This window comes from Rhipicephalus microplus, unplaced genomic scaffold, assembly GCF_043290135.1.
Source record: "Rhipicephalus microplus isolate Deutch F79 unplaced genomic scaffold, USDA_Rmic scaffold_24, whole genome shotgun sequence".
In the NCBI taxonomy this organism is placed as follows: domain Eukaryota; kingdom Metazoa; phylum Arthropoda; class Arachnida; order Ixodida; family Ixodidae; genus Rhipicephalus; species Rhipicephalus microplus.
The window spans coordinates 8,777,692-8,790,738 of NW_027464597.1; the positions used below are offsets into that span (position 1 = coordinate 8,777,692).

The 13,047-nt window shown below is 46.8% G+C and overlaps 1 protein-coding gene across 1 annotated transcript in view; it reads left to right on the forward strand.

Moving 5' to 3' along the window:
• LOC142786498 (rho GTPase-activating protein 45-like) overlaps positions 1 to 13,047 on the forward strand; it is a 192,512-nt gene that overhangs the window by 85,135 nt on the left and 94,330 nt on the right. The window contains exon 3 of the mRNA XM_075884225.1: positions 9,674 to 9,887. Coding sequence (XP_075740340.1) covers positions 9,674 to 9,887 — 214 coding nt within the window. The remainder of the gene's footprint in view (positions 1 to 9,673; positions 9,888 to 13,047) is intronic.

The following is a 13,047-nucleotide window of genomic DNA, read 5'->3' on the forward strand; positions in this document are numbered from 1 at the left end:
TAACTTATACACTGCCCCATCTATTGAATAAATTTACAGATAATGCTATTGATATTGTCACGGGCTAAGTAGATGTCTGAGGATGACGACGATGAAGTGCTGTGGGGAACGTGCTCGGACTGCACCAGCGTTGTACGCATTTGCTCGCCAGTATATTCATTGTGTATACTTTATTCACCGTAACATCATTGGTGGAGGTGCCGGGGTACAACTCGCTATACAGCCCCACGAGCTGGATCTTCGCAGCAGACGGCGCATTGCAGCTACCACGATGACAGACCAGGCTACTCAATGTCAACAAGATCCGTCAGCCCCGCAACCGATCGTTGTGGTGCAACCTCGTGACCCAGGCCCATTCAACGGCACAAGTGGCATAGACGTCGATGACTGGCTGGTTCTATATGAGCGCGTCAACTGCAGCAACCATTGGGATCCGACGCTTATGTTGGCGAACATCATCTTCTACTTGCATGGCGTGGCAAAACTCTGGTACGAGACACATCAAGAAGAGTTGACCAGCTGGGATGTCTGTAAGCAGAAATTGTGCTATCTATTTGGGAAACCCATCAAACGTCAAGTGGCCGCAAAGAAAGAGCTTGCGACTCGTGCCCAGACATCCACAGAGCTGTACATCGCAGACATCCAGGACGTGTTGGCTTCGTGCCGCAAGGTCGACAAGGACATGCTCGACGAGGACAAAGTTGGGCACATCCTGAAAGGAATTGCCGATGACGCCTTCAATTTTCTGCTGTGCAAGGACTGCTCGACGGTGGAGTCGGTCATCGAAGCATGTCGTCGCTTCGAACAGCCGAAAAGTAGGTGCATAGTTCACCGATTTGACCGCCTTCCCAATACGGCGGCTACGTCCTCTTGCGAAGATTTGCCCACACTACATCAAGCACCAGCGCCGGAAAACGTCACCAGAATAATCCGTCGGGAACTCGAGGCTATGGCACCCGCTATGTCTAGCGTCAGTGCGCCAGGACACAACCTCAATGCTGTTTCAATGATACAGGCCGTGGTTCGCCAAAAGATCGCGAATATGGGCATTTCGCCACCTCATCAAAATGCCCCTGCTACTTCCAGCTCAGCTCCAGTCGTTGCGGCTGCCACTCCGAACCGCACGTTCGCGCCAAGACGAAACCCATCTGAATGGCGCATCTATGATGATCGGCCCATATGTTTCACGTGCCATCAGATAGGACACATCGCTCGCCATTGCCGCAGTCGTTAGACCTCATCACCTCGTCCGAGCTTCTATGATTGGGGACCTCGCTCTGAACGTGCAGCTTATGCCCCGTCCCATCGTGCAGAGACAGGTGCGGAGCATAATTCAGAACGTCGGACCAGCCGCTTGCCATCGCGCATGCGTCGTCAGTCCCGCTCGCCCCAACCCCGCCGTTCTCGGTCTCCCTACGACCGTCGCTCGGAAAACTAGCCGGTGCAGCCCCCGGAGGTGACGCTGCATACACAACTCGGACTTCAAATCCTCTGATTACTCCCGACCAGCGGTGCAACCTTCTTACAATTCTCGTTGAAGGTTTACCTGTAACTGCTCTTATTGATACCGGTGCGCAAATATCTGTGATGAGCTCAGACCTCCGCTGCCGCCTCCTAAAAGTTCTGACGCCTGCGATTGCACCTACCGTTCGTACAGCGGATGGGAGTACTCCTGCTGTCCTTGAAATGTGCACTGCGCAAATAACGATTTCTGAGCATCAAACTTCAGTTCTGTTTGCTGTACTGGAAAATTGCCCTCATGACCTCATCCTTGGACTCGACTTTCTGACTTCACACGCTGCGCTCATTGACTGTTCCAAAGGTCTTCTTCGGCTCGAACTACTATCCTTCTCAGAGACCGTCTCTACCAGCCCACCTCGTCTACTCTCTGTCGATTTCCTCGGACTTCCGCCGCAAGCCGCAGTTCAAGTCTAACTCTCGCCATATTCCCCAGTACCAATGGTGATTATGTTGCTGCCCCAATATCTGACGTGGCCATGACACGTAATGTTGCACTCCCCAACATGGCGGTTACCGTTAAGGACAACCGAAATTCATTTCCCGTCCTCAATTTCGGCTTCTCAGCCCAAGTTATTCCTAGCGGCATGTCACTTGTGCATCTGACACCATTGGTCGACCACGCAGTTTCCGCCCTAACCACCGATCTGCCACCCGATTTTTCATCAACGTTGCTCTCGTCACGTTCCTGTTCCGACTTTTTCAAGCCAATGCTATCTGACATGCTCACCTCTGAACAAGTCTCTGCTCTCTGCCGTGTGCTTGCTTCTTATTGGGAGATCTTTGACTTCGACCGTAATTTGGGCCAGACATCTGTGGTAACCCATCGCATCGACACCGGTGACGCCCGGCCCATTCGCCGACGGCCCTACCGTGTGTCAGCCCCGGAGCGTGCTATTATACAGCGAGAAGTCGATAAAATGCTTCATAAGGGCATAATCGAACCCTCATCTAGTTCCCGGTCCTCACCCGTGGTACTTGTTAAAAAGAAGGACAATAGCTGGAGATTCTGTGTTGATTACTGCCATCTCAACCATATTACTAAGAAAGATGTCTATTCCTTACCGCACATAGATGATGCACTCGACTGCTTACACGGTGCCAAATATTTCTCTTCAAAGTCCTTCGCTCAGGCTACTGGCAGATCTCTCTGGACGACAAAAACAGACAGGAGACAGCCTTCGTGATGCGTGATGGACTTTATCAGTTCAAGATGATGCCTTTTGGATTATGCGATGCCCCCGCGACTTTTGAGCGCATGATGGGCTCTCTCCTTCGATGCATGAAATGGAACATCTGCCTCCGCTATCTTGACGACGTTATTGTTTTTTCGACTACTTTCGACGACCATTTTTCCCGTTTGTCCACAGTGCTTGATGTTTTCTGACGTGCCAACTTGCAACTTAACTCGTGCAAATGTCGCTTTGGGCAACGCCAAATCTGCGTACTCGGCCATCTTGTTGATACTGTGGGCATTCAACCAGACTCCGCGTAAGTTCGAGCAGTTCGGGACTTACCCACACCCCGCTCAGCCAAGGACGTCCGAAGTTTTCTGGGACTGTGCTCCTATTTCCGTCGTTTTGTCGAGAAGTTTGCTGAAGTAGCCCGTCCTCCAAGCGGCCTCCTCAAAACGGATGTCGCATTCACCTGGGGCCAACAGCAAGCAAACGCCTTCTCGTCGCTCGTTGAGATTCTCACTAATCAACTAGTCCTAGCACACTTCGACCCATCTGCCGCCACGGAGCTTCGTACTGACGCAAGTGGCCACGGCATAGGTCCAGTGCTGGCGCAGCGACAACAAGGAATGCACCGCATCGTCGCATACGCAAGCCGACTGTTGTCGCGCTCAGAACAAAATTATTCGATCACAGAACGCGAGTGCTTAGCTCTCGTCTGGGCAATTGCGAAATTCCGACCGTACCTCTATGGCCGACCATTCTCAGTTATTACGGACCACCATGCGCTTTGCTGGCTCTCCTCACTCAAGGACGCTACGGGACGCCTTGGTCGCAGGGCGCTGCGCTTACAAGAGTACACATTTTCCGTATCCTATAAATCCGGACAACTTCACAAGGATTGCGACTACTTGTCCCATTACCCAGTCGATCCCCCTGACATGATGGAAGATGGACAAGAGGTCCTCGTTCTTTCAATTACCGATTTCACCGACATAGCTGCTGAACAACGCCGCGACCCCTCTTTGCGTGCTATTATGAATGGTCTGCACTCCCCCCACCCTGACCACTCTTTACAAATGTTCGTTCTTCACAACGATATCTTGCACCGCTACAACGCCCGCCCAGATGGTGCTGAGCTTTTACTCGTTGTTCCTGCGCATCTTCGCTCAGACGTTTTGGCCCAGCTCTATGATGCCCTCTCCGCTGGACACCTAGGGGTGTCACGCACATATGACCGCGTTCGCCGCCGATTATTTCGGCCTGGCCTCTACCGTTCTGTGCGACAGTACATTGCGGCATGCGACCTCTGCCAGCGCCACAAGACACCTGCTCTGGGACCTGCTGGTACCCTCCAGCCCATTGAAGTACCAGATGAGCCATTTTTCCAAGTCGGCCTCGATCTTCTAGGACCTTTTCCCGTGTCGGCCACCGGTAATAAGTGGATTGCTATTGCTACCGACTACGCAATGCGGTATGCCGTTACACGCGCCCTCCCCTTTAGCTGCGCTACTGATGTAGCTGATTTCCTTCTTCATGACATCATTCTGCGTCATGGTGCTCCTCGTCAGTTGATCACCGACCGCGGCAGCTGTTTTCTATCTAAAGTAGTCGACGAGCTCCTGCGATCCTGCTCTACCCACCACAAGTTCACTACAGCGTACCATCCGCAAACCAACGGCCTCACGGAACGCCTCAACCGTACCTTGACGAATATGTTAGCGATGTACGTCTCCAAGGATCACAAAGATTGGGACATCCACTTACCTTTCGTTACCTTCGCGTACAACAGTTCACATCATGATACAGCTGGATTTTCCCCTTTTTACCTACTGTTTGGTTATGACCCGCCTTTGCCTATGGACACCATGCTCCAATCTGACGCCCCCTCATCGACTGCTTTTGCTCGTGATGCCCTGGCCCGAGCTGATATCGCCCACCAAGTCGCCCGGGATCGGTTATGTGTCTCGCAGCTTAACCAAAAGAGTGCTTATGATCGCCCGCACCGCGACGTACAGTACTCACCGGGGTCGCTCGTCTTGCTGTGGTTATCATTGCGTCGTGTTGGTCTCTGCGAAAAACTGATGTCTCGTTACGTTGGCCCCCACCGCGTCATACGCAAGGTCACCAGCGTGACCTATGAGATAGCTCCACTCTATACCACGTCAGTACCAGCTTCAGTCCCGACCAATATAGTGCACGTCTCACAGCTTAAACCATACTACTCACGCCCCGAAAATTGATCGCACCAGGACGGTGCTTCTGCCGCCGGCGGGTAATGTTACAGGCTAAGTACATGCCTGATCATGACGACGAGGAAGTGCTGTGGGGAACGTGCTCGGACTGCAGCAGCGTTGTACGCATTTGCTCGCCAGTATATTCATTGTGTATACTTTATTCCCCGTAACATCATTATTACGATGCATGTCGCCCTGTCACAATATAAATCGCCTGCCAAATAACCGTTTCCAAAGCGTATTTTTGACGCCTGACTGTGTTATTTATGAAATTTGATAATTGTTGCCCACCAAACAACCGTTTACTAAGTGTATTTTCTGCCACCTGACTATGTTATTTCTAATTGTGTGTGATCTGTATATTGTTTATATTTGTGTTGATGTACACTTTTGAAATGAATTTGACCATGAACTGTCTCCTCTGAGAGGACGCTTTGATTGTAGGTATCAGTGTTTCTTGGTGGTGTTGATTTTTTGGTATTTTCGTGGGTCATTCGCGATCATCTCTGCGTACAGTACTGCTATTTCTGTTTATTTTGTGCCACTGATCACTCTGTGATTCTGTGGTGTGTTTTCCAAAGCTGTCAGTTCAGAGGCGTCCGCCTCGTCAAGCTACTTCTCACAGTAGCTTTTTGCGGCCGCTCCATTCTTTTATGGAAAAGGAAAATAAAGATTTGATTTGATTTGATATATAAGGAGATGTTGGTGCACAAGTATGGCGCCGGCTACTCCTTAGCTCTTGAGTGAAAGTTGGACATGTATCTTAAAAAAAAACATACGAAACGGTGCATGGAAAATAGAACGCTCAAGCACACATATGCAAAAACACATACGTATATATCACAATTCACTATGATAAGGAAATGTTCCAAAGTCAACGAATAAAGTCTCTGATAATGTCCCTCCTTAATATTCGATCAAACTAGCACAAAAACAGCAGAGCACACGTCTGGTTCTTATGAAGATGTATTCGCTCGTGTGTACAAAGCAGGCGACACGCCATTCACTTCAGAACACACATATGATGGGTGTCATATGATATTGCACATAATAAGTACATGTGTTATGCAAATGAAAGAACGTTATTTCTTAGTACTTGTCAGCAGTTCCGCTGTCTTGTAAGAAACGTGTTAGCGCTTTTAAAGCGGGCGTCTGTAAAACTCGAGCTGGCCATGGACCCAGAAGTTTCTTCATGCTAAAAGGTTTGCGGTCTAATGTCAACAGTTCCGATTTGAGACGGCGTGTCATGATGTGGACAGTCTATGAGAAGGTGACATACGTCTTTATCTGTAAGTCCAAATTCTCATTCGGGAGGTTCAGTTCTGCCAATTCTGTGCAAAAAATATCTTCAACTAATCTTGAGCAATTACAAGTAATTCGAAATGATGCCGAAAAAGTAATAGTGAAGACAGTGCATACGAAATGGTTTTCAGTTTTCATCGTCATCTTGTCTTAACACGTGCTAAGGGGCCCTAAGCAGCCTTTTCGTAAAGACACACTCTCTCAAGTTATTCACTCATATCGGTTATTCAATTGATACCATACCAATACCATTGAATCGTATAATAATCTACTCCGTTTCAAAACACACAGATGCCTACTGACAAATTCGCGGCCGTCGCAGAAACCGACGCTTCACCTGGAAGAAATGTCACCGCATCGCTGGAGTCCTTGTTGTCCTTGTGCGAATTGTGCCAAAAGGGGCTTTAGGGGAAGTAGTTCTGGAAGGTTCGAAAAGTTTTGCGACTGTCTGCAAAAAAAGTAATTCAAATACATAAATGTGTACTCCTGTCATAAGGCTTGCGGCCCTCTGTAGCACAGACACATGCACAAACGATGCAATAGACGAAGGCACCTCATCAAGTGTGACCATGTACATGTTTCCCAGACATGAACTGTTTACTAAGCTTGCCGCTTTGCCTTGTGTAATGGCATTAACTACAACCTGTCAAGACCTACTCGCAAATTTCATGTGCATTTTAAGTATTACACTTTCTTTATCACAATTATCTTTTTTTAATGACGCGTCCTTTGCAACTCCTGTATGAATGCATTCTTTATACTTGCCAAGTGTGTTTGTTCAATGCTGTTACGTGCACCTTGTTTGTAATTACTCCAAATTGTTATCTACGAACTGTACACTTTTCTATACCTCTATTATATGTGTGAACTACCTGCAAGAATCCCCGTTGAGATTGATAGCGTGACTGAAATTAATAAATGATTAAATAAAAAATAAATAGAAGAGTCTTTACAGGCGTTTAGGGCGTCAACACGAGTGATGCAGAAAAAAAAAAGATTAGTTGACTATCATGACGGCACAGGTCGTCCAAGTTTGTGACGTAACATTGATGTGGCGCAATGACATCATGATGTGACGTGGTCGCTTAGCTAAAGGTGGGCCGATTGGCGAGCCAGCGTGAAATCCGCGTTCGGTGCAGAATGCTTTGGGAGGACGGCGGGGTAGGATCAGTACAGTTGACATAAAATAAATAAATAAATAACAAAACAATGCTTTTCCACTTTTGAATCCTACTGGTGAATGCATAATCTACGCTGTGAGTTTTATTTTGTCCCTGCGTCAGCCGGACAACAGCTTGACAAGTGCTTCTGCTTTCTTTCCGAGGCAAAAACAGAACGTGAGCGAGCTACGGTACTTAAGCGTACATATCACGCGACAGAAGCCGGCGCGTGGAAACAAGAAGACCCCGACAGGCGCTCCTGAAGCGTTCAGCCACGCTATCAAGCTTGCTGTCCTGCCGACGCTCTACTGCCTTTCGCTCTAATTAGAGACCGCGTGCCACCTTTACACGAACCACGACGACGTGCTGTAGACAATGACGATGTACACGATAGAAGTGCACGCATGAGAGAAGTCACAGCGAGATACACAACGTTTAAATTCAACTGGTGACATAAATGTAAAAAAGAAGGTAGTCGAATCATCTTGCGATAAAGCATTGTTGTGCAGAAGACAGTTTCGACAGCAGATATTGTAAAAAAAAAACGAAAAAGAGAAAGAGAAAGAACCGTTGAGCAATAGAGAGAGAGAAAAAGAAATAAACTATATATATATATATATATATATATAAAGAATAGTCATTAAAAAATTCGCCTGCTGCTTCTTTGAGTCAGACAGCCTTTGTGTGACAAGATGAACGCTACTACGCCCGTTAAAGTGCGTTAAGATAACCCATCACTTCATTGAAACTGGTAGATTCATGCAGCCCGACCGAGGCGGTAACGATGGGTCAACTATGACTACTCGATCGCTTCTTGCATGGCTTGTTAGAACTGTTCTATTTAGCGGAGTCTGCCGACTACATTCTGTCCTCTGACGTCACAGCATTAGTTTCGGTGGCTCGCCTGTGTGTGTCATTTAGCTCGCAAGGCTGCGCGAGGTAGCATGCTCGACTCGCGGCAGATACAGTTGTGCATATGTAGGAAAGAAATGCAACAGAGTGCTGTTTCGTATTTATTTATATTGAAGTCTTCATAGCAGGGTGGTCAGATTAGAAGAATACAAGGTAAAATAAACATTTTCACACACCGTAACGACATTAGAAAATAAAAATGTTTTAGGTACAAGAAGTGAAGTGAACCAAAACAAGAGCAGGAGATTGCGCTGTGAGAAAGTTCAAGTTTGTTTATGTTGTAACAATACTGATTGTTGGCCTAGTTAGTACTTGCTTAATAACATGCTTGTGCTTGTCCTGTGTTCCTTTACTTTTCTTCGTGTTATTTGCGGCCAAAGCATGTCATGTGTTTATGTTACCGTACTTATACAAACGAACTTGCATGTAGCATACAGAATATGCACGGCGCAATGTAGAAAACTGTTATAGCTACTTTCCATTATTATAGCAGCAAGAAGTAATACTGCGAGCAATCAACACAAATAAATGCTATCTGGAGACAGGGCGTTATCTTAAATAGAAAGCGATTGCATAGCTGTTGAAACACTGTCTTTCTACAAAGTATAATAAATATTTGGAAACAGGGGTGGGCAATTACAAAAAAATTACGGCTTGTTGTGTCTTAGCGACGTCGATAAATATGTATAAATAACCACCCCCTCCCCACTACGGCGTCTGTCACTGTCCACATTGTTGCTCTGTGATGCTAAATTGAATCATTTAAAAAAGTGAGCCCGTGAGTACATCATATAAGTCAAAAGTTAAACTTTCCCTATGCATTCACTGAAAGCAGCTCGAAAGCCAAAGCCCTCTTCTCCTTCTCAGTCGATTGCTCTTTACCTTTTTCCTCGTCACTTAGAGTTCTCTGAACTTTGTTTTAAAATAGTGCCTCTGAGAAAATGCCCACGATTGACCAAGCGACTATACCGTGTGATGCCGTCATCATGTGACGTCACATTATGTAATGTCAGAATGCCCTCACGATGACATCATAACTGGCGTCTAAAGTTTTAGAGTCATGGGACATCATTGCTATCATATTTTGCACGATGTGGTGTTGATGCCAGCGCCGCTGCCAATTGCGATTTTTCTTCTTTTACTAATCCAGTACTTAATAAATCAATGACTCAGTAAATTCACATTTTGAAGGAAAAAAAACGCTGTAAAACAGACGAGGACTAAGGACACAATGTTGAACCACCGACTGGCCTAAGTTTCTCTTCTTGTTTGGTCAATCTATTTTGTCAAACTGCTTGGCCGAGCTCGTGATGCACTATTTTGCAATTGCCACTGAAGTGGCTTTGTGGCGTGTCATATGGGTATGCAGTCAGCAACCAGCTTGGCAAGCAGCGTGAGCAGTGCCAGCAGTAACGACAGCAGCGGAGGCCGAGAAGATGGCCGTCAGGGAGCGGCGGGAGCGTCTTCGGCCTCGACAGGAGCCATGGTCCAGCGAGAGGACATTCTCGTGCTCACCCACGACGTGCGAGCCTTCAAGGAGGCCCTGGGGAGGCTCAGGAAGACCTTCGCCCCGGAGGCACATGGTGAGGATCGTATGGTGTCTTGATGACGTCACTGGAAATCAGGTTCATAGCCAGGAGGGGCCCTAACGGTTGTTTCCCCCCCTTTTCCAACCGAAATTCGTATGGAGGGAGTGTTTCACCAAAAAAAAAATTAGAAAAATGTTTTTCAAAATCTTAAAAAAGTGTCTTCTCCCTCCGAAAAAAATTCCTGGCTACAGGCCTGCTTGAAATAAATGCAAGGTAATCGCCCTTGCTACCACTAGCGACACCTTTGTTGTACTTATCACCTTCACGTAATTCCGGGGTGTGACGAAATCTCGTCTGGTCATAATGAAAGATCGGTGATAATACTGAAGGGCACCTTGCCATGGTGAAGGATATTTACTAACCTTTTGGCTGTGACACAGGATTCTCGTTCACAGCTAGTGCTAACAATGGGACCAACGATCCGACATGAATGTCGAAACCTTAGTACAAGTTGACGTTAGTCGGGCGTCTTTCAGTGTTATTACCAATCATCATATCTCCGCCTGTATACTATCACTTTAATCTGAGTCATAGTTATCACCGTCGCCGTTACTGCGCATTGCTGTCTGCCTCTTTCTCTTTTTCACACTACGAAGTGATCGCGTAATCTTCAAACTGTCCGTTTCAACCAACTTTAGTATCACTTTGACCATCATTGTCATCATTTCAGAATCACCCCACTCTCATTAGCTCCACCCCTTCTTCACTTACTATCAAATTGCTGCTATGAGAATCATGATAATCCAATTATGTCACCTTCATCACCGCCACCAACACACTATCTAAATTCACACCTTTCACTCCCATCTCTTTTTTCCCCAGTGCAGTGCAGCCGACCTGGCTCTGCTGTGATTACCTATAGGCACCCGACAATGCAGTTTACGTGATATGATGGTAGTGCCAGAACACACAGCCTAGCGAGTAGGCGCAGCAAAACCGAGTCTTCCAATGCGTAGCCTAGCGAGTAGACGCAGCAAAACCAAACTTGCATGTGCATATCATTTTATTTTTGAGTTGTGAGCAAAGGGGTCACGGTTGATTATGTAAGCACCCAGGAAGCGTTCTTTAAAAACGTGCCAAAAAGGGCATTGACACTTCAGCGTGCCACTGTGTTCAGCGAGCGTTCGATTTTCTTAGTAACCCTGGCGGTCGGTAGTAACAATGTTGAGGTGGCCCAAAGAGCTTCGTCGCGCCCTCTGGTTCACTGCCGGGTGCCTATAGCTGCCCTTCGTTTACAGCTATTTCTTGCGAAAACACGCCAGACCTTTATGCTCACGCATGCAGGGCTGACACGTGCACTGCAGCTGGCATTGCTAGTCGTAACGAGGTCCGCATGTTTCACTACACCTGTAGTGCAGAGTGTGGTGTGGGTAGCATTCGAGCGCTGGCAGTTCCTGTCGCAATATGTGAGGAACATTGCCTCAACTGTGGATAGCCAAATCTCCAAACATGGTTGACGTTGCCCCAACATGAAGCTTCACTCACAAGTCGCATTAGCTGGTATCTTAATTGTCGGGGAATTTTTTTTCGAGGACCTTCGTGCTCTTTGTCTTGTACCTACTATCTGCCAGTATGAAGTTAATGCGTTTTTCTTTTTTTAACGAGATTGCGTGAAAGAGCTCGTTTCGCAAAAAAATTCAGGCGTCAGAATTGTTGATTGTGGCCGAAAAAATCAAGAACAATCCAAATACAATGAATGGAAAAAAACAACCATGGGTCAGATGAGGGGGGGGGACGAACAAGGGTCGTTTGGGTTCATGTGGAAACCAGACCCGTGTTGTTTGCGTGGCAAGCGGTCATTGCACCACATGGCCACGCGTCTGGTTGTGAATACAGTGAAAAGAACTTCCTCTGCTTGGAATCGCAGTGAAACTAGCTTTCATAGTATAGAGTCGTTCAGCCACATATATATACGGTATAGAATCGTTCAGCCACAACAAAAGGCACACATGCTACTGCGCCTACTTTCTTAAGGCCACGTGGTGGGTACATAGAACGTTCGAAAAGGTCTCGTGCACAAAGTGCTTGAAGTACGCACTAGGAACAAGATATCGCTATCGCGTTAAACTCCTGAAGACTAAGCTTTACGGTCCCCTAACTTATTTTGTTTTATTTCTTTAGATACGTGACTGTGCAGAGGCGTTAGCTTTAAACAAATACGGTGCAATTTCTGTACCAAAGAACAGGTATCAGGCACTCGACATCCAGCAGCAGGGATTGCTTGAAAAAAGTATATTGGCCATACTGTTGGCTACACCAGGGGGTGGCCCACTGGGCACGTGCCCCCCCCCCCCCCCCCGAACTTTTTGCTCGCCATGGCATAAAGAGTAAAAAATGGTTCATTTTAAGAGGGTGCCCCTCCCGAAATCAAAGTGATGCCCCCCCCCCCCCCATCAAGAAAAAAAATCTGGCTGCGCGCCTAGGCTAGATGCGCTGTATAAGTAGTGTTGTCATCAAATTCGCCTACAAACAAGTTTGTATACTGTTATCTTGCAATATTCTTTGTTTGCAATATTTGCTTTGGATTGCTTTATTTGCAATATTGTAACGATACAACGGTGTGGAAACGTTAACACCTGAAATTATCTGTCGACCAAGTTCCGGAAGATAGATGCCATTAGGTAAAGATTGCGTCAGAACCGTTTCTGTTACGATATGTATGCCACTGCAGGAGTTATTACACACTAGCTGTGGTCGTGCCTGGGGCAGGCGCGCTTTCAGCGCATTAAAAAAATCAGCGATCTAGAGTAATCGTCGCTGATCGTAAAGCTACCTTGTTCATCAAGGAAAATGGCTATTTACCCAATTCGTAATTCCTAACCTGGCGAAGCTTCCAGCAGCCTGCTGAGGTAGCGATGCGTCTTCAAGAAACTCGTAAAAGTCTTGCACGACCAGCCATTTTTGAGACCTCTGATAAGTGCTTGGCAAGTTTGTAAAGCTGCGTAAGTTCGAGTGGGTTACGCATAAGACACGGATACAAAAGAGACGTAGACAGCACAAGCTCTAAGTTCAAACCACGTTTATTTCGAAACGCGCTAGAATATATGCTATCACGAATCACAACAATCTCTCGCATCACGCTCATATCATGACAGTAAAGAATCTTTTTGACCATCAAGAAAAATCATTCGTACTACTGAGCTGAATACCGTAT